At 34.7% G+C, this 23,658-nt stretch overlaps 1 protein-coding gene across 1 annotated transcript in view; it reads left to right on the top strand.

Moving 5' to 3' along the window:
• Nucleotides 1–4,000: 4,000 nt before the first annotated feature.
• LOC106664049 overlaps nt 4,001–23,658 on the top strand; it is a 66,843-nt gene continuing 47,185 nt past the window's right edge. Inside the window, exon 1 of the mRNA XM_024225987.1 lies at nt 4,001–4,181. Coding sequence (XP_024081755.1) covers nt 4,001–4,181 — 181 coding nt within the window. The remainder of the gene's footprint in view (nt 4,182–23,658) is intronic.

The following is a 23,658-nucleotide window of genomic DNA, read 5'->3' on the forward strand; positions in this document are numbered from 1 at the left end:
TTTCCTGCTAGAAGGTGCCCGTGCGTAATTCTTGTATGACCTATGCGTAGTCTTGTCAGTATGACCTTTTCCCTTTTTGACCCATTTTCCGTGAACCAGGGACCGACGTCTTTCTTAACCTGTCACAGTTTGGCAGGGTTATTTCTATTTTTCCGAGCCCAGCGGTTTTTCCATTCTTCTTTTCTTCGTATTTGAAATTAATAACTTGAGATCCGCTGGGCGTGTTGGTTGGGAAGCGTCGTGAGGTCCGATGGCTGCTTCTTTGGCAGCCCTGTCTGCTGCTTCGTTCCCGGCTATCCCTATGTGGCCGGGAAACCCACCAACACGACCTTCTTCCCAACTGTGTCGATCCCTTTTAATTGTTGGTTTATTTTGTTTACTAATAGGTCCACGGAGCTTCTTCTCCTGAGCTTCAGGACCGCACTGAGCGAGTCGGTACATACTACATATGTCTCTCCTGTAAAATTACCTTTTGTTGCGTTGTGTCACTTTCCTTGTGAGTGGGCGATATTCAGACCTACTATTATCACACAACTTCACAAGGAAAATTCCCTTCAGCCTGGTGACCGAAGCTTTTTGAAGCCCGTCGTTCCCCAACTTTCGGGATACTTCTCCAATATTTTACTAAATTATTTGTTAACGATTTATTACCGTTACAATCGGTCCTGTTTACATGGAAAAACCACTTTGACACACAAACTTATACGTGTTGATCTAACAACTTTAATTCGCTGAATTGATGAACTGAAGGCGAATTCCGTCAAGTTCTACTCACAACACGGTTTTAATAGGTATTCACACAACAAATAATACATTTAGAAAAAAACGTATTCAAAATATTAAGCGAAGAAGAAGCATCGAACATGTATATTCAAAACAGAACATAGAAAATGGTTTAAATATGCGAAATAATATTTGAAAAGCCAATTTTTCCCCAAGGCATTTCTTCCTCAGAAATCCTCAGAATTATGACATTAATCTGAAAATATATTCTTGAAAACTTTGTAATGGGACTTAAGTGATCCTTTATGCCCGACTCTAGCTGGTAAACGGTCTGAGTCGAAGGGGGAAAGAGAACAGATTTGTAGCTGAACCCGTACTAATACCGTAAACTCATGCATATTGGATATTTATGATACTCTGACAACAAGAGGAAAAAGAGAGGCCCAGTTCCTAGGGATGCTGGTCCCGCTCCATTCCTTTAAAATATATGGCAGCCTTTCTATTGCTAGAACGTTTGAGAACTTCGTTACAACAGCGGGGTAAACTTAAATTTGTTGCTTTTGAATAAATCACAATCTTTTGTTTCGTTTCTTAAATATCGGTCATAAATCCTTAGGGTCGCATAGGGCACATATGCTGGGGAAATATGCAAACGAGACTTCTGTGAACCTATTCCTTCCTTTTTTCCCATATTCGTTATCTTTGGACCCAGTTGGCCGGCGAAGTGTGTCAAAAGCGTCGGGACTCAAATTTTTTTTCTTTTCATTTGCAAGCGAAAACTTGGAGATTATCTTGGTCACGTGGGAAGAGGCGGGTCGTTCCACTTACTCGCAATAAACTTTGACCCGCAATAACCAATTAACCGTTCTGTTTTAAAGCAGAACATTTCAGTATAATTGATTACTGCCGATTAAAGGGAATTGAATTATTTTAATCAATGAGCTGGACTATAAGTTGGTAATTTCATTTGGGGATGTTTCACGAGAAGAGGGAGAGCAAACCAGAAGGGTTCGAGCTATATGTGGTACATCCGATCATTTTGGTCTTTCAGTGCTGGGCTATGTGATTTATCGATTACTGATTACTTATTTATATAAGCTCAAATCTGCACATGCATGTACGCACATACGCACGTGTTCTAGGTTACGGGGATGCCTCGAGAATGACCCACCCTGGGTGTTGTCAATCCGGGGTCAGATCTCGTCTTATCCGTCCAGCCGTCGACGTTGGGCTCCGGGTGCTTTCAACAGCTAGCTCATTTCTGCCCCCAACGCATTCAGTTTATAGATTCAAACCCACTCACTCTTAACTACATTCTTTCCTATTTTCCGTTCACTCTGTTAAGGTGGTAGAGTACTCGATATTCCTCCACACATGTTATATATTCAATATAACAGTGTCGAAGGGGTAATGGGGTAATTCCAATTTAGTGGCGGGGATTTTTGGTGGCCCTGAGAAAGGCCAGTGTTACGGTTGGAGCTGTCGGTCGATGTCCGTGGATTGATATGCGCTGGATGTTGACGCAGCGGGAGTCCGTAGCCTGGTCGGCATTGAGAGTGGGAGAGATGATGCGTCAACGATTCTGCAATAACCAGGTCGATCCCCTGCTTATACACAGAGTTGCTGCAAGCTCATTGACTGCAGTGTGGAAGGCGAGACCATTGTTGAAGCAGTGGGACCAGGTGTGTAACTTAACCACAGGTGGTCACCACACATCGACCCTCTCACAATACACCTTGTCGCTAATAAATATATTCAGCCTCAATTTACACAAAACGAGATTTCAATCAGTACTAACAATAAAATAACCCTGCTTCATTAAAATATTGGAACAGGGGACTCAAATACTCCTTTCTGTGCCCAAGCAAAATCCTCGAATCGGGCGCCGTTATTACGCGCTCTCTGTATGGAGCCAAGGAATTGCACCCTTCAAATAGGTGTGACACATCGAAAAACCTTTCTCTACATGTTGGACACGTACGCGGGCTAGATCAAAAAAATAAATATGTCAACCTCGTATGGCCTATCGTTATCTATACACAGTATTCTTGATACGTCAGAGCTTCTCTGACGATCCGGCTGATCGACGTTGCCACTTTTTAATAATGTACTTTATTACATGTTAGCGTCAGAAGGCAGGATCAGGTGGTTATGCATGGAACGTCCCGGCTTTAGCCGCATCGACAGCCTTCTCATTAAAATAAAAACCGCTGCCAATCCAGTTCCGTACCAGCTGTGGGATTGAGATGTTCAAATTATTTATAAAAAGAAATCCTCTGCTTCGGGGAGGAACCCGTTGCGACTTGTTATGCTGAATCATCCCAATAAATATTTATCCTGTCGAAATATTCATGCAACTGTCAGTTCGACAAAGCTGAACGCGATTCGGAGAGGGGTTCAAAATCGTGTCAGGAATTGTACCGTACTGTACAAATGTGACAAAAAGGTTATTTCAAAATCTTACTTTGTGGTTTTTTTTCTACTTGGTTTCAAAATCGTGTTTGCCAGGTTGTTGCCTAGGGGCCGAGAAAAAATTGATGTAATTTATATAATTTCATCAAAATATTTGTTAATATTTTAACGTACTGCTTTTGCTTAGGCGCACTGAACTTGCAAAACAATCGGTTAGTTTTTCTCTCAAACTGTTTTTGCAAAACTGGGGGCAAAACCGATTCTTTAGCTTCACCTTGATAGACGCATTGAACTCGTTAAATCTTCGTTTTGTAAACACTGGAGGTAACACTGATTCCGGGAAGTGAGGTCGTTAGGTCAGTCCGTGTCTATGGTTCCGGACGTAAAATCAGTGTACACGGCATAAAGGTTGGGACCAAAAATGCTCCCTTGTGGGATACGAGTTTGTATTGGTATAATACCTCAGTACTCGTTGCCGCATCACTCTGAAGCAATGGTCGGTTAAATAGAATTACAGGATAAGGTTTGGTCCCCGCAGTTCTACTCAGTACGTTTAAAGTGGACCGAGATTACTGTCTTCTATGAAGTGAGATGTCTATAGTCCATACCATAGTCCTAAATATATGACTTGACTGCATCGTCGGTACCTCCTGATGTCGAGGGCAAGACTTCCTTTAAATGTAAATGTGCACTGTGTACCTTTTTCATTCAGTCTTGCCGAACATTTCGCACACGTCTTGTTATTCTGAAGGTATTCTTGGATGTTGGAGGTCTGATAGAAGACAAAATCGAATGATTACCCGCGTAGTTGTCGCGGGTTTTCAGGATTGGAATGTATCGATAAAGCTTGGGCAGTTGGATTAAGATGGATAGGAATCATGGTGTTGAACGTTTTGTAGCGGAAACATTTCAGCTCGTCGTCAAAAGGAATGTCGAGGTCATTGTGGACAGTTTGATTAATGGGGTAGCAAGGAGCTTCGACATTGGATTGGACGGGCTGGATATTGGACAAATTGACGGAACCTCACAGTTCCGAAGTGGTCTCAGTAACGCCTTGTAAAGTTGTAGTTATTGTATCTTAAGTTTCGTGTGGGACGTCAGTCTGTAAAATAAAATCGGGCTTAATTTTTTTAAATTTTTCTGGCGGGCTTCGGACACTGAAATCCGTTTTTACTGCGAGGGTCAATAGGGTACTCGATATTCCGCTATTATTCCGATATTAAGAGACCAAGGCGCGGCACTCCTCGACCAAGTGTAAAACAGTGAGCAACCTTTCTCTGCAAGCGGGACACCTTCGCGGTGTTTGCCCCAAAAGCAGGCGTCCTTGAGTCAATCGAGTATGTCCTATCCTCAAACGGGTGAGCACATCCCTTTCTTGTGTTTCAGATCCGCGGCGGGCCATCTCTCAGTCTTGCTCTCGCCAAGCAAGAGCTTCTCGGCCGTACCAACCTATCGACATTTTATGGTGTTCTTTACTGCCCGTACAGCGTCGCAGGCCGGATCGCAGTGGTTCTCCCAGCTTTCGCCGCTTCGTCTGTTTTTAGTAGGGTCTCCCTGTCCGCTCCTCACCTGAATGACAAATATTCTTTATCATTCCGAATGTTATCCTGCAACGAACATCGACATGTTCGATGTGTGACGCCACGGTAACTTTCGATCAAACAAGAGGCCGAGGAACCGCATTTTCTCCACGTATCGCACTGGTGCGCCCCACAAGCAGAGTTGTGGTGGGTCCTTCTCAGTCTGCAGACCGTGGACCCACACGGTCTTCGATAAGAAGAAAGTAAAACCTCCTTGGCGTTAGCAGTCACAACGTTGATCCCCGACGTACGACATGTCTTTGATCTGCGAGGGGTTGATGTCGAAGATCCCGTCAACAGAAAGAACGTGACACTCATCGCCGATCCCTGGGGGATAGTCTTGAACGTAATCCCCGGATTGCACTGATCCCAGCCTGACTCGGAATCTCCTGTTGAATGAATCGCGGCATTTTACCTTCGTTCGCGATTTCTTGGCATTACCGCAGTACCGCGATCTCCAGTCGGGCTTAATATACTTTCAACTGTTTTAACAGCAGTTTGATCAATACTTGTGGGCTCGTCTCAGGTGCTTGCATACATTCTACAAGTGCCCTCTGTTGCCTAAAAAAACCAACGGTGCATTCTTTCATAAAACAATTGGCTTTTGACAAACTTGGATAGATCAAGACAGTAAAGATAAAGAGGACCGACATGTAAGATGGCCGTATCGCATGTCACCATCGTGCAATGCCGTGTTTATTGGTTTCTCACTGTCATGATAACTCGACGGAATTACCGTAATTTTTTTTTTAAATTAACGCCCAAAGTGACCAACTCATTCCGAGTTTGTTATACGGTAACGGAAATCGAAGCCAGGCCAAATTGGGACGGCCGCCGGTATTATGCCCAATCATGCCGTTTCAACACCATTCTGGCTCAGTTACTAAGCGGTATTTGTTCAATCTCCAAGACGGTTTATCCTCATTTTGGACAAACGTTTCATATTACAAAAACGGTTCGTTTTGGCCCATCTGCTCAGTGCCAACGTTGGGAAAGTCAGAAAATCACGCCATTCCATTTTTTTAATACCAGAGATATATATAAATCGTAGTACTTTTTTATTCGTTGTGGAATTCCATAAACATAGCATTGTTATAAAAGATTCAAGATTCTACAAACATGTTGTTTTTTGTTTTTTGACAAATATTAAAGATTTATATGCATATTGGTTGATTGTACTTGTAATTTTCACGTGAGGAAGGCACAAACTAAGCACGTATTTATTAGAATCGCAGATATAAACTAAAACGTTTGCAAAGATTTTGTTAATTTCTTCTTGGTTTATATCGCCTATAAGAATTACACAACAGGTTTTTATTGTTTTTATTTACTTGGTAAATCACTTTAACGCATTACTCTAACCTTGACTCATTGAACTTGTAAAAAAAATCGACTCTGATTCTGGGCAATAGGGTTTTTCGGTTCACTACGTCTTCACGCGCGTTACAATGTTTCTCCTATGTAAATAGTAACGATATAACGATCCTGCACGTTATTTTCTCATTTTGGATTTAAGAAAAACAAATCTATTATAATAATCTAATCTTGAAATGCGTGCACAACATAACCAGAAAACTGCGTTTCATAAAAGTATTTAAATTACTTACAACTATTTGTCGCCGAGAATCAAATAGATTACACGACATTTGAAAAATGGCAAAAAAGGAGGAAAAATTCAAAAGGTGGGGTTGGGATGGGAAGTTGATGTCCGAATGGATCGAAGTCACGATAGCTCAAGTGGTAGAGCAGAGGCGTATCTAGCCGAAGGTCGTGGGTTCGAATCCCGCTCGTGACACAGACTTTTTTATCTCAACAAAAACCTTGATTAATTGAAAGATATTAATTGGTCATGCGGACCACGAAAACTAGTGTATTTAAATTATTTAAAATATTTTTTTCTTGTATAATTGAATAAGTTATTATTAATGTATTATTAGTATAAATTCGATCGAGCCTCTGGTTAGGCTAATTCAGTTTAAACAAAACTTATTTTCTTTAAAAATTCTTACCTAAGGGGTTTAAAGAGTGCTTAACACCAATACAGATTTTTTTTTGTTCCACTTAGGGTTAGGAAAAAGTTAGGTTTATTTAGATATTAATTGGTCATGCGGTCCACGAAAACTAGTGTATTTAAATTACTTAAAATATTTTTTTCTTGTATAATTGAATAAGTTATTATTAATGTATTATTAGTATAAATTCGATCGAGCCTCTGGTTAGGCTAATTCAGTTTAAACAAAACTTATTTTCTTTAAAAATTCTTACCTAAGGGGTTTAAAGAGTGCTCAACACCAATACAGATTTTTTTGTCTCCACTTAGCGTTAGGAAAAAGTTAGGTTTATTTTTAAGGGACGGATCAGGTTAAGTAGGGTTAGAGTTAAGGTTAGGAAAACGTTGTTGACACAGGCTAAAAGAAGAATAAATACGCTTAATTCCAACGATTATAATAACGTTAAATTTGGATAATATCCAGAGAACTAATGACTTTTTAACTAGAACGCCAAACAGCAGATAAATAAAAATTTATACTTAAGGACTTTAAAGGGTGCTCACGAACAATTGTTTTCGAAATCAAATCATTTAACTTCTAACACGAACCCGACCTAACCTAATTATACTACCTAATCTAACCTAACCTAATCCCAATTCAACTCTAACCCTAACCTAACCTGTCCCTCAACGCAAACCCTACCTAACCTAAATTGTCCCTAACACAATTCACGCGAAATGCCCGGTAGCCCGACAAATAGTCACGCGAAAAAATTGTATATACAACCCAAAAATATATCCATGTTAAAATTAAAGTTATTATATTTTATATTTTTCTTTTTTACATTTGACATTTGCTTGGAGTTATGAACGCAAATAGTTTGCATAGAATATTTCTTCTTCTGTTTTGTACTCTATTAAAAGTTTATGCGATATTGCAACAGATATTTATAGTTGTTTATTTTTTTTACCATTGAAGTTATTATATTATTAATTATGTTATGCATAATTTAAATGTTACACAATTATGCAAATAACTTATAATCATTTCTTTAGAACTGGTTAGTTCACTTTACAATTTTGTATTAAAACAGCAAGGATTAAGGTCAATAATAAAATAGTAATAAGTTTACTTAGTCAAGTTTTCGTGGGATATATCCTTTTCATAAGGGCTTTGAAATTGAGTGAACTTTTGGAATAATAACTTCGAACTCTTGTTCAATGGGATATATTTTTCGAAAGTTGAACGAGAGAACTGAATGTTTTTTTTCCTTTAAATTGATCTGAATTTGTAATATAAAATTATAATATTAAAGGCTAAATACAAATATTAATTATATCGAGATGTTTAAGTTTGATACCACTGATCCATTTTTACATGTTAAATTGTGTTAACATTAACCTATTAATGAAACGTTCAATATGTTCTGGAACCATTGATCTTTAAAATTACTTATGATTTCAATATTTTATGACTAATTTTATACATGATTATGCAAATGAAACAAGGATTTAATGCATGGTCCGAGCAGGAAACTGTATTTAATGGAAGAGGGGATTCGTTCTCACCAAGCGGTTTACCCAAAATTCTCGAACAAAGGCAGAAAACCATATTTTAAAAAATATATATATTTAAAATAAGTTAAAAAAAGTCATATAGGATTCATTGGTAAAAACGCTCGGCGAATTCGGCCTAGTATCAATTTCGATTCAGAACACTTGTAGCATTTTTCATAATCAGATAATTCAATTTTTTGTCTTTCAGTCTGGTTTATTTTGTACTTTCTAGCAAAGTTCAAAGGCGGATTAAAATAAGGATAAGTACCATACAGTGTTCCCTTTCAAAAAGAAAAACCCTTTACCTAATTAGAAATACAAATTGTTCAGTCAAATATGTGGGTTAATTTTGACAGAGCTTCGTTCAAGTGCTATGTCGCCTGTCGAACTTAACCTCTCAAACAGGAAACGTTGGGTGAAGTAGGAGATTGTGATGTATAACCGTTCGAAAATTACTAGTTGAATAGGATTAACATCGATTGTCTTCCTAGGAAATAATCATATAATTGTACAAATTGTTTTTAATGTGTGTAACTGAAATTGTTAAAAGAAGAATGGAGCTTGAATAGCTTTAATGGTGTCGTGTTTTATAAGCATTTATTCTCTTTTCTCCTGTCAGCTTAGATGAAAAAGCTGTATGAGATTAATTCACCCTTTCGTTCGAAATTCCGATGTTTTTTTTCGTCATTTCTTTATACCAATTTTTTCTATTCTTCGGTATTTTTACTACTTCCTTAAGTGCAATTTTTAGATGTGATTTTTAGCTATTTTTTTGTCAAAATATAAAACTGTTATATTGTTCAATGTNTATATATATAAAAACCATCCCTAACCTGTCCCCAATACTACCGAACCTAACCTGTCCCTATCCCTAACTCAACCCACGCGAAATGACCAGTAACGTAAAATCGATTACGTAAAAATAGTCACACAAAACAAATACATAGTGTATACAGCAAAAAATATATCCATGTCAAAATGAGATTTATTTGTGTTATGCGTTTCATGGTTCTGTGATGTCATCAATCAACCTGACTTGTTCCTAACCTAAAGTAAAACGACATAAATAAAATAAAAAATTGTATTCATTTTAACCACACTTAAAGCCTTAAGTAAAAGTTTTTTAGCAAATAAAGAATAAAAATTATTGAACTGCATTAGCCCTATCGTAGGCTCAATGAGCTTACACCCTAACACTAACAACCACACTTCCGGCTAGCAGTGTTGTCAAAACAAAGCTTTGGGAGAACAAGAAAAAAATATTATAAATAATTTAAGTACTTTTATTAAATGCGGTTATTATATATCGTTTAATTTGTTTTAGTTCAAATAGGATAAGAAAATTACATGGAGTTATATCGTTTCTATTTACATTGGAAAGACACCGTAACGAACAACTTAAAACCTCTAAATACCTGAGCTATTAGCAATGATGCCAACTAACAACTCAGCATAATTGCCCATCTGAGGTTGTAGCAATGTTACCAACTAACACCTCGCATAGTTGCCTACCTGAGGTTGTAGGAACCTATCAACTCCTTTTCGTCCTGTTGCCTACCTTAGGTATTAGAAATGTTACCAACTTACCCTTCATAGTTGCTTACCCCTAAGATTATAGCACCAACTGACATCTCGTCCTAGTTGGCTACCTAAGTACTAGCAATGTTACCAACTTACACTTCAGCGTAATTGCCTACCTGAGGTTGTAGCAAAGTTAGCTCTCACACAGCATCATTGTTGCCTTTCTGAGGTACTAGCAATGTTACCAATTGACACAACGTCCTAGTTGGCTACCTTAAGTACTAGCAATTTTTCCAACGTACACTTCGGCATAATTGTCTACGTTGGGTTTTGTAAGAACGTTATCAACTAACACCTAGTCCTAGCTTACTACCTTAGATATTGGCAGTTACTAACTTACACTTCAGCATAACTACCTACCTGAAGTACTGGCAATGTTATCAAATTACACTGCAGGATAATTTCTTACCTGAGGTGTAGCAACGTTCCCAATTGACACATCGTCCTAGTTGGCTATCTTAAGTATTAGCCATGTTACCAACTTACACTTCAACATAATTGCCTACCTGAGGTTGTAGGAAAGTTACCTACTAACACAGCCATATTGATGATTACCTGAGGTATTAGCTAATGTTACCACCTAACACCTCATCATATTTGTCTACCTTATGTATTAGCAATGTCAAACTAACACCTCGGCAGAGTTGTCTACCTGAGGTTGTAGGAACGTTATGAACTGACACTTCGTCCTTGTTGCCTGCCTGAGGTATTACCAGTGTTACCAACTTTCACTTTAGCATAGTTGCGTACAATATTATTTTGAACAAAAATCCTATGTAATTGAAGTTCATTGTAAACTCGCGAATCTTCTGGAAAATTGCACGTATGATTGCGGTTTCAATTTAGTGGCGGAATTTTTATTTTCCTCTTAAGGCTCATTGTTTAACGTTTCTTTTTCATTTGTTTAAAGTTTTAAATTTATTTTCTACCTCGTTAAAGACTAAATCAAGGTATTGCAACAAATAATTAGCTGAAACGGCCCCGAATCAAATGAAACTGTTCTTTCCCATCCAAGCCAACATGTCCTGTAAATAATTGAATGCGGGACTCGTTATTTCATGAAATTTAAGAGCCAGCATTTCTGCTTGCGATTTACTTTCTAAAGGGCAAACGTAGAATTACTGAGATTTGTTTCACCCGTCGCCACGTAAAGTGTTTATCGGGCAATATCGGTTGTAATAGAATATACAAAGGAACAAAACAAAAACATAAACAACTCTGCAAGTTAATGATGAGGAATTTTCCTTGTGAGCCGTTTGGGGCGAACGAAGTTGGTTTACTTATTAAATTATTTTTTAACGATTTTCACTGAGGGATTTCCTCGGAAGGATAAATCATCTTCGAAAGAGCAACATTAAATATATTTCACTAGTTCGTTTAGCCTAGATGCTGGTTCGTGTTTTAATGCCAATTACCAACTAGTAAATGCTAGGATTTTGATAAGTGAAGTGTATCGATTTAAAAACAGTTTCCTATCAATTGAGGTCCGGATTCGGAGTAAATTTAACTCATTCCGTGCTCGAAAGAGTTTATCATTATCTCCAGGCACGAAACGGCTAGTTTTCTTGAGTGGATGGACTCGTTTGATTGGGTGCGAGATGCCGCGAAACGGATTAAAAAACTGATGAGGTTCGTGATAATAATGTTATTTTGAAAGAAGTCCGACATCAACTTTTTCGGGTTCGTGACGGCCGCGACGTCTTCACACAACTTGACAGGGTTCAAGATTAAATATCGTCATCATAATGAGTGACGACCTGACGAATTTCTATTCTTTACAAAAGAGCGAAAAAAAACAAAAAACAAGTCGAACCTTTATTTTCCATAAGTGAAGTGAGTTTTCCGAACTTCAATGTAATTAGGTCTCAGATAATGCACCGATGTAGTACACCGCCGTTAATACCATTTTCATAATTTTTAAATAATTTAAATTTTTTTTAAGTAATACAATATTTGGTGGTTTGAGATTCAGTGTCACCAAATCGAGAGCATAGTTAAGTATGTGCAATTTTCCCTTAGATTCGTTAGTTTACAATGAACTGCAAAGGAGTTTTGTTTAAAAAAATATATTGTAAGCAATTATGCTGCTGCATAAGTTGGTAAGACTGCTAATACCTCAGGTAGGCCACTAGGACGAGATGTCAGTTGGTAACATTGCTAATACCTCAGGCAGGCAACAATGATTCAGTGTGAAAGGTAAAGCGGTCCATAGACGGTCAATATTATTGTACAATATAGATTGCACAATAATTTGACGGTTCCTCCTTAACGTTCAATAATATTGTTCAAAATTTTGTTTGTGCAATGAACTTTAATAGTTTGAAGGCGATATTGAAGTTTGTGCACTTGTTGATACTTCACAAGCTGACTGACATTGCGCAATAATGCCAACAGACGGTGCAATATTTTCCAGGTTGTACAATATATTTTCAACTTTTCGTCAATCATGCAATGTATTGCACAAACTTTCAATGTCGTCTACACACGATCAATTAAATTCCACAACACAAAATATTGTGCAATAATATTGATCGTCTATGGGCCGCTTAACTTTGCTAAACCTCAGGTAGGCAACAATGCTGCTGTGTAAGTTAGTAATACTACTAATACCTCAGATAGGCAATTAGGACGAGATGTCAGTTTGTAACATTGCTATAATCTCAGGGGTAAGCAACTATACAGAAAGGTAAATTGGTAACATTTCTAATACCTAAGGTACGCAATAGGACGAGGGGTAGTTGACAAGTTCCTACCATCTCAGGTAGGCAACAATGCTACTGTGTGGGTTGGTAACATTACTACAACCTCGGATAGGCAATTATGGTGAAGTGTAAGTTGGTAACATGGCTAATACTTAAGGTAGCCAACTAGGACGATGTGTCAGTTGGTAAAACTGCTACCCCTTCAGATGGGCAACTACGCGAGGTGTTAGTTGGTAACATTGCTATAACCTCAAATGGGCAACTATGCTGAGATGTATTGGGCCAAAACCGTTATATCCCACTCTATGAGCACAGCGAAAGAGAGTATCAATAACTGGGGCATGAAACAATTCCTTAGGGAGTGGAATTTATCCCCCTGACACAGGCAATCGAAAGAGTTTGTTAAGGCGATCAAACCAGCTGAATCGAAATGGCTATTCTCTATCTCGAGGAAGGGAATGAGGAGGCTGATAGGTATTCTGACGGGCCACTGCCCACTGAGAAGACACCTCTTCGTAATGGGTATCCTACCGGATCCCTTTTGCCGCTTCTGCGATGCTTCTGCAAAAAACGGCAAAGCACTACCTCGCAGAATGTGATAGGTATGCTAGGTCTAGATTTGAAATCTTTGAAGGAGAGGACATCGCCAAATCACTCCCCGAGATAAAATGGTCCAAAATCTTGGGGTTTGTGAACAAGTGCAAGAGGTTTATGCAGGACACGTGAGCCAACCAAGTCCCGGACCTTTTACGGATGGAGTACGAGTCTACCCAGGCATTTAACCCCTCGGGTCTTGGTCGCCCACCCTGCATAATATATATACGCTGAGATGTAAGTTAGCGTTTTTCTCCTTTTAGAAAATAAACTTCTATCTGTGTCCAATCTTTGCTAATGGATTTCCCGGAAGATTTTCGTTTCTTTAATGAAATATAGGATTTTTCTCCGGGGTATCTAGTTCTATATTGCAAAGGAATGCCTGTCCCCCATAGACCAGACTTTTCCTAGCTATTTCAGGGCTGTTTCATAGAATATGTTCTGTTGTGTCTATCTCCCATTTGGTATTTAACTGTAGCATGTAAATCTATCTGTTAATGTTTATGCTGAGTAAGATTTCCTTTTTTCCTCCCAGAGTTTGTTTTGTTAGTTGTTTTTTGTTGAGATGTAAAAAATTATATTTATTTGTTCATTTATTACATTAATTTGTCATACATTCGTTCATTCCTTGCTAATTAATTTTCAATGTTCAATTTGAGAGTGTGAAAACAAATTACCGTTAAGAAGTGTATTAATTGATCAGTACTGACCCAGCTTGAGCAAAATGTTTCAGGTTGTTCAGACCTTTCGTAAACCTTGTTGATCTCATACTTTAACCAGAACGAACAGTTTTATACAAGGTGGTTTCGATTGGGTTTAACAAACGCTGGAACCAATCTGCGTCGCCCGGAGCGACAAGGAAAACAGGGAGATGTAAACAACGCAAACAAAATTAAGACTTCAGAGCATACCGGCGTACCCCGAATAACAAAAAAAATATTTAAATATACGGTTAGTATAGTAGATAGAAAGGACCTGGAAGTGAGGCTTTTACAGGCTGGTAATCGGTTTGTTCCTGGCATAAAGTAAAGACTCGGAGGACGTGAGCACACGGAAACATGAACAATCTATAATAGTACGTTAATCATTATGATTATTTACTTACATACCTCGCGTATTTATTAAGCAAAGTTATTTATTTTTAATTATATGTGTATGTAAGGAGAAGGAAATAAATAAATAGGGAGAGTAGGCAACATCAAATAAACATAATCTTTTCTATTTCAATTTTCTTCGTTTAAGACATTCTTTGACCACTTCCTCATACTCCTTTGTATATTGTATGAAATACATAGCCTACTAACATCCCTGTACATCATCAGAACTTCAAATCACGGGGTTATTTCTGCATCATTGGGGCGAAACTGGATGCGTCAAATTTTGGCAAAATGAGATAGGTCCTTGTTCCACGCAGTACTACTATGCCAACTTAGCAAATGGTATGAAATGTAAGGCCTTAAAATAAAATTCGTGTATTTAAAAATAATTAAATGTGCAATAATTGGGCTCTTATAAGTCCATATGACAATTAATTACTCTTATATTTGAAAATTCTATAAAATAAAACTTATGTGTGGTGGTTAGTGTCCGTTAATCGATAATTATTCAAAAATCGTGATATGCGGTCTGGTGTGAATTAGGTTTCAGAAAACATTTTCTTTATCGTGCCAACGTTTCGATCTTTATTGAGATCATCTTCAGCCGACGCCTTACACAAAAATGTCTTTTCTATACCGACTTCCTTCCCCACCCCTTCAAAATCCAACGTATATAAACACAAAACAGAAAAATTTCACTGGCACTCTCAACACGACACGCAAGAATGGCACAATTACACAGAAGACAAACACTTTGAGTGAGTAGAAATACTTTGATTCAATAAAAAAATATATTTTGCATTGTATAAATTCACTTTTTTCCACATCCTACAGGTATTTCTTAAATGTAAACAATGTTTGTAAATCCCAGGCCCTGAAGATGATCTCAATAAAGATCGAAACGTTGGCACGATAAAGAAAATGTTTTTCTGAAATCTACGTCACACCAGACCGCATCTCACGATTTTTGAATAATTATAATAAAGAGAACACGCTTATTCTATTCCAGTTCAGCTTTTTCCGCCAAATTGATCCTTTTTAATTTCAAATAAAAACTTTTTCGCGCCATATTTTCAGTATTTAACTCAAAATAACTTCTTTTCGTTTCAATTTAACTCTTTTTAACATCAAATTAGCCTTTTTTGAATTTCAAATTAATCCTTTTTTTTAAATATCAAAATAACTTAGGAGATGACAGGAATGTAAGACCGTAAAGTAAAATTAAAAAATTGAAATAAAATAAAATAATTGGGTTCTTATAAGATTATATTATATTTAATTACAATTACAGTTAAAAATTATATATAATCATTTTAAAAATTATTATTTTGATTATTTTATATTTATTTTTTTTAAAACAGGAATTTTACTTGTTTTTACATTTCACACCAGCTACCCCCTAGATTTTTTATTTTTTAAAGAAAAAATTAATTTGAAATGAAAAAAGGTTAATTTTAAATTAAAAAGTTAAGTTGAAGTTAAAAACAGTTTTACTTTGAAGCTAAAAAGGATTAATTTGACGCGGAAAGAATTTCATTTGAAATTAAAAATTAATTAAGGTGTGACCTCGACCCACTCGGACACCAACTTCCCACGATAGCTCAAGTGGTAGAGCAGCGGCGTATCAAGCCGAAGATCGTGGGTTCGAATCCCGTTCGTGCCATTGACTTTTTTATCTCAACTAAAAACCTTAATTAACTGTAATATATTAATTAGTCAAGCGGACCACCAAATTAGTGAATTTAATGAAATTAAAAACTTAAAATTAATCCTTTCTTCAAAATATGAAAACAACTTACATGAAATGTATGACCGTAAAGTAAAATTTTTGTAATTGAAAAAAATAAATAAAAATAAAATGATTGGGCTCTTATAAGATCATATGATAATTAATTACAATTAAAGTTAAAAATGATATACAATCAATTGTAAAAACAAAGGATTCCACTTTTAATTTGAGAAATGTGAAACAATTTTGGTTTTTAAGAGCCCAATTATTTTATAATTAAAAAATGTCAAATTAAAAAGAAAAGAATCATTTGTTTTTATATTCAATTTTATATACCTTTTCCTATCAATTGAAATTATTTATCAACTGCTTCTATAATAGGAATATTATTATTATCATTTTTTTTTTAATACAGGATTACTTGTTCTTACATTTCACACCACCTACAAGGTTTTTTTTATGTTTTAAAGAAAAAATTAATTTGAAATTTAAAAAAATTTCAATTAAAAAGTCAATTAAAGTTAAAAACTCTTTTAATTTGAAGCAAAAAAGGATTAATTTGATGCGGAAAAGATATGATTTGAAATTGAAAAAGTTTTGACCACAAAGGGGTAATTTGACGTCCTAATGAATATCTGTGCGACAAAGAGATATTTTTTTACCTTTATTAGCAGTTTTTTCGTCGGTAACAAGCGTATTAGTCAAAATTGTTGTTTTTAATGAATCTTGACTACCCATTGCACCCGCTTAGCTAATCGAGGGTTCATGCGAATAAATACACGATAAGTACCAGAAAGTCAAGAGATGATTTAATTAATTTAAAAAACCTATTTATTAGGATCGGAAGAAAATGAAGACACTTCAAAAATTGAATTTGTACCGAAAGTCTAAACTTTAAAATTGCAAACCTGAAAAATTTGGTTTTGGATATATTTTAATACTAATTTTTTTAATATGCGCATTTTTTTCTGTCTTTAGTCTAAACGAAATAGTGGTGGTTTCCAAAATGTCTACGTTGCACTGATAAATATAGTTTGTAAGACATTAGCTCGGGGGAGTTTTATGTTGATCGTAAAGGAAAGACCTAGGTGAGAAGTTTTAATTTTGTTTTTCGCATCGTGTCCGTTTCGGACTGTATTTCCTACGCCGGTTAAGTTCAAAAACGGTGCCAACAAGGAGAGAAAGTAGCTATTAAACCGATCACGAATATGGCCAACCAGCTGGCATTAGCGAGAATTCTCGCACCCCATAAATGTGATTAATGCTCCATTGGAAGCCACACCCATTTGCAATCAGTTTTATTGACTTTCGCCAACCGGTGGAAGAAGACAAAAAATTAATGTTAAAAATAGCTTGATCAAATTAGCCTATGAGTTACGACTTTATGAGGAATGTGCCAGATGGAAATGTTATTTCGATTTTAATTATCGCGCCAATCTTCACCTTTCGGGGTTGTTTAGAATGCCACAAGGTGATATTTATATTTAAGTACCACTTAAATCATTTATACTCATATATTATTGTTTTACGTATACGTTAAATTATACTAAGACGGGCATTTGTCTTTTGTCATAACACCATAAAATGACAAATTAAAGTCGTCTTCAAAAGCAAATATTGTGTCAATATTCAACCTCAAACGTGTATCTGACGAATTACAGAACAGCTTAATTAAGATTAATTTTAACCCTTCCACACGTGGTTAGTTGACAGGGGTACAATTAATTTATTAAAGATTTATTAAAAACCACTATTTTCACTAATACACTTGTTACCGACGAAAAAATGCTAATAAAGGTAAAACATATCTCTTTATCGCACAAATATTCCATTAGGACGTTAAATTACCTCTTTGTGCGGAAACACTTTTTAATTTCAAATTATATCTTTTCCGCATCAAATTAATCCTTTTAGCTTCAAATTAAAACAGTTTTTAACTTTGAATTAACTTTTTAAGTTAAAATTAACCTTTTTTTCATTTCAAATTAATTTTTTCATTAAATGTGTGGTGATTAGTGACCGTTAGTCGAAGATTATTCAAAAATCGTGAGCTGCGGTCTGATGTGATGTAGGTTTCAGAAAAAATTTTTCTTTATCGTGCCAACGTTTCGATTTTTATTGAGATCATCTTCAGGGCCTGGGATTTACATTGTTTAAATTTAACAAATACATGTGGAATGTGGAAAAAAGTGAATTTATTGCAAGAATGGCACAATTACACAGAAAACAAACACTTTGAGTGAGTAGAAATACATTGAATGAACATAAAAAATATATTTTGCATTGTATAAATTCACTTTTTTTTACATCCCACATGTATTTATTAAATTTAAACAATTTGTAAATTCCAGACTCTCTCTCACGATTTTTGAATAATCGTTTTCTTTCAAATGTAAAAAATCTTGGAGGTACGTAGTGTGAAATGTAAGAACAAGTAAAATTCCTGTGTTGAAAAAAATAAATATAAAATAATCAAAATCTTGTTATAGGACCAGATAATAAATAATTCCAATTAAGATTAAAATGTATATAAAATTGAATATAAAAAAAATGATTCTTTTCTTTTTAATTTGAGATTTTTTAAATATAAAATAATAAGGCTCTTGAAAACCAAAATTGTTTCATATTTCTCATATTAAAAGTAGAATCCTTTATTTTTACAATTGATTATATATAATTTTTAACTTTAATTGTACTTAATTATCATATGATATTATAAGAGCCCAATTATTTATTTTTTGCAATCGCAAAAATTTTACTTTACGGTTTTACATTTCATGCCGTTTCGTTTTGATATTTTGAAGAAAGGATTAATTTTAACTTTTTAATTTTAAATTATATCCTTTAAATGATAAAAGGCTAATTTGAAGATAAAGACAGTTAATTTGAAGTTAAACGGGGTTATTTTGAGTTAAATAGAGATAGAGCGAAAAAGATTTAATTTGAAATAAAAAAGGGATCATTTAACGGAAAAAAAGCTATACTGGAATAGTTATAAGCGTATTCTCTATTTTTATATTTTATTTCATGTAATTTTTATTTAAAATTGTAATTAATTTTCATATGGTTTATAAAAACCCAATTAATTTAAATTTAATTTACGTGTTTTTTTTACGAGGGTTCGCAACAGCAGAGGTTATGAGAAAAAGCTCCCATTTGTAAGTATATCGGGTTCGAATGCAGAGCCGCTGGATTCGAACCCGGGACCTTTACCTTACAATGATGTGCGCCGTGTCAACACCTAAATCGTTGGAGCCACCGACGCCCCTATTTGAAATTAAAATGGTTATTTTGCCGTTAAAAAGAGCAAATTTAATGAGCAAAAATATTTAATTTGAAATTAAAAAGGTTAATTGGAGCTCTTTTGCTGAAATATATAGCTTTCTGGAAAAAAGCGATATATTTTAAAATTAACAAATGGGCTTTGCCCACTGTTGAAAATAACGAAATGGCCGCAATTAGAAGCTAGGAAGACCAGGATGACCGGAAACGACCAAACTTCAAATACCCAAGTATAACGTAATAATATAAGTAAAAAACAAGTAAATAATAATTTAAAACTAAATAACTCAATCTACCGTGGAATGTTTATGGGTACTCGATATTCTATCACAAACACCCAAACATGCCATGACGTTCACGCTAGTAAATACATTCACTCATATTATTTCAAGCTACATACAAAAGGGCTCCCTATATTCGACCAATATGTTTATCTGCTACTTTTTATTGTAACCACTACCGTGCTTCAAAAATTGTTCAAATGCACCTTAGTTTAGGAAATCCATCGAAGGTGAACCGTTTTGCTATGAAAATTGTAAATCTTGAAAGCAAGCAAAAAATGAGTCATTTTTCTTTTTCCACGTTTACCATAATTCACTAGTTTTCGTGGTCCGTTTGACCAATTAATATCTTTCAATTAATTAAGCTTATTAGTTGAGATAAAAAAAGTCAATGTCATGATAGTTAGAGTGGTAGAGTAGCGTCGTATTTAACCGAAGGTCGTGGGTTCGAATTCCGCTCGTGACACTGACTTTTTGTATCTCAACTACCAACCTATATACCAATGTCAATCAGTGTTGCCCTCAGTGTTGCCAAAGGAAGGGATGCAGGGACAAAACAGTCCAATGCGCCAAAGTAACATTAATGCGTTAAAGTGTTTTTCTAATACAATTAATTAAGGTTTTTAGTTGAGATAAAATTGGTCAAGCGGACCACGAAATTTACCATAATGTTGCCTTTTAAATAGTTTCGCGTTAATCGGAACAGAGTTTGACGGAACAAACAAGAATTGCCGAATCTGGCGATGTTTGAACGTCACAGCAGAAATGAAACTATTGCGCATCATTAACCGAACAGAAGAAATCGTCTTGTCATGGTCAAAAACGGGCCCCTTTCCTTTAAAGTTGCATAACACTATTAATCAAATCGATGGCATATTACCGTTTCTTCCTATGGAAGCAATTAATATAAAAAAAAAAAGACCGATTAGAATAAAAGAGCCCCGACAGAATACATCAAACACACCGACAAACTAGTAGTACTAATACTCCAACAACACTGTTAAACTACTGTTTACTACAAACTTTTAGTAAACAGTACTAATACTGTTAATAACCCCACAGCCCCCTCCACCATCTACGACCTCATAACTAAAATTTCACTCCACTGAAGATGGCGAAATGCCTAAACGCGTCTGAATTAGGAAAAATCGGCGAGAATATGGGGACTGTTAACTATCAAACAGTAGGTTTATCATGCCGCATACCATAGGAGGAAATCGCACAATAAAAAAACTCCACCCAAGTAATGGCCAAATGAAACACGTCGAATGCGTTCCAACTCAGAAAAGCAGATTACAGAGACCTATTACATATTTAAAAGTGGTACCAAAGTATTGAACATTATCCGATCGATTTTATCCGTTATTTACGCGTAGAGAATTTACTCTATCCTACGAGTGCCTTTCGAATATAAGAATCCAGTTGGAAACGGTATTTGATGTAATGTGACCGTTCGGTTCTCAGGTATCAGTGCATAGTTAACGATTCCCCGACCAGTCCCACCCAACGGACAGAATGTTAATTCTTCGTCTACATGGAGTCGTTATAACGTTCGTTTCTGTACTGCAAATGGACAAACGCAAACAGCAAAATAAAATCACAAATTGAAGATTTCAACTTGATGCCTGCGCGGTGGTACAGGTTATTGGAGGTACTGGGCAAACCCATTTGTTAATTTTAAAATATGTAGCTTTTTTTCAAAATGAACTATTTTAACATCAAATGAACATTTATTTATTTCATATTAACCAATTTTTAAAGCAATAAAAACATTAAATGATAGTAGAAAATATAAGCGTGTAAATTAAAATTCCTGTATATTTGCGCAGTTTTGTTTCATTATAAAATATTAACCCTTTTTAACTAATTAATTCCTGCATTTGAACAACAATTAAATATAAATTTATTAGGCTCTTATAAGCCCATATGAAAATTAGTTACAATTGTAATTAAAATTATATGGAATTAAATATAAAAACATACACTTATTGTATTTCAGTATAGCTTTTTTCCGTCAAATTAACCCTTTTAAACTTTAAATTACCCTTGTTAACGTTAAATGAACCCTTTTTAATTCACCATTTTACCTTCAAATTAATCATTTTTAACTTCAACTTGCCCCTTTTAAACTTTAAATTAAACCTTTTTCTCTACAAATTTAATATTTTTAACTGGAAAATAACCACTTTTATTTTGAAATTAACTGTTTTAAACTTCAAATTAGCCATTTTTAATTTCAAATTAATCCGTTGTGTAAAAAATAAAAACTTAGGAGATGATATATTTGAATTAAAAAAAGTTAATTTGAATTTAAAAAGGGTTAATTTGAAATTAATAAAAGTTAATTGGAAATTAATAATGGTTATTGAAATAAAAAATGTTTAATTTGACATTAATAAGAGTTAATTAGAAATTAAAAAGGTGAATTTGAGGATAAAAAGTGTTAATTGGAAGTTAACAAGGGTTATGTGAAACAAATACGAGTTAATTTTAAATTAAAAATGTCAATTTACAATTAAAAAAGTTGATGTAAAGTTGAAAAGGGTTAATATGAAATTAAAAAGGTTAATTTTGACGTAAACAAATTTATATCTATGTCTTCTACTTTGAATTGAGCTCTTATAAGACCATATGAAAATTAAATTACAATTATAACGAAAATTCTATTAAATAAAATATAAAAACAGAGGATACACATATTCTATTTCAGCATGGCTTTTTTCCGTTAAATTAACCATTTTACACTTTAAATTACCGTTGTTAACATTAAATGAACTCTTTTTATTCTCAAATTCACCATTTTACCTTCAAAATAATCATTTTTAACTTCAAATTAAACTTTCATTAAACCTTTTTAATTTCAAATTAAACCTTTTTCTCATCAAATTACCATTTTTAACGCGAAAATAACCTCTTTTAATTTGAAATTCACCATTTTTAACTTCAAATTAGCCAATTTGATTTGAAATAAAACAGTATTAATTTAAATAATTATTTAATTAATAATTAATAAAAGATTTAAGTTAAAGTAACAATGGTTATTTGAAATAAAAAAGAGTTCATTTGACATTAATCATCGTTAATTTTAAATTAAAAAGTAAATTTGAGCTTAAATAGGGTTAATTCGAAGTTGACAAGGTTATTTTAAATAAAAAGAGTTAATTTGAAAATAAATAAGTTAATTTGAAGTTAAGAAGGGTTAATTCGAAATTAACAAGGGAAATTAACAACATTCGAAATTACCAACAAATAAACAACAACAATTTGAAATTAAAAAAAGTTAAATTAAAAAAAGTTAAATTAAAAAGGTTAATTTGAAGTTAGAAAGGGTCAATACGAAATTAACAATTGTTATTTGCAATAAAAAAAGTTAATTTTGACACTATTAAGCCTTATTTTGAAATTAAAAAGGAAAATTTGAGGTTAAAAAGGGTTAATTTGACGTAAACAAGTTTATATTTATGTCTTCTATCTTGAAAATTCAATTTTGAAACTTAATTTTTTCAAAAAACATCATTCTCAACACTACACAATAATAACACATCTACACAGAAAAAAAAACACTTTGAGCCCTGAAGATGATCTCAATAAAGGTCGAAACGTTGGCACGATAAAGAAAATGTTTTTCTAAACTTACGTCACACCAGACCGCATCTCACGATCTCCAAATAATCAAATTTTGCTAATTTTGTAGCTTCTAGTTGCAAATACAATTTATCCGTAGAATCCATGTTCTAATCGGACCCGAATTTCTCCCTTTGCCGCCGAATTTACGCCGTAAAAACGTTACACACCGATTCGTCTTGCAGTTGAGAGAGGAAAGGTAGTTTTTAACACATAAAAGATGAGCGTCTTCAAACAGCGTAAGGGATGTCTATTTGGAAGATCATCAAAGCAACGACAGAACACTTGAGTCGCAATTTTCAAAAAAAAAAAAAAAAAAAAACAGTTTTATTCAGTGCAGAAAATGTTATGGGTTAATATTGAAAAATATGTTTCGGAGAAAAAAATTATCTCTACCTTCTTAACTCTTACTCTAAAGTTTAAGTTTTTTTGTCCTTTTGCAGTATTGTAAATGTGTTTCCCTCAACTGTTATAAGTTACAACGCAGCGCCAGCCAAGTACATATG

Source organism: Cimex lectularius, unplaced genomic scaffold (assembly GCF_000648675.2).
Source record: "Cimex lectularius strain Harlan isolate CLEC.00 unplaced genomic scaffold, Clec_2.1 scaffold82, whole genome shotgun sequence".
Classification (NCBI taxonomy): domain Eukaryota; kingdom Metazoa; phylum Arthropoda; class Insecta; order Hemiptera; family Cimicidae; genus Cimex; species Cimex lectularius.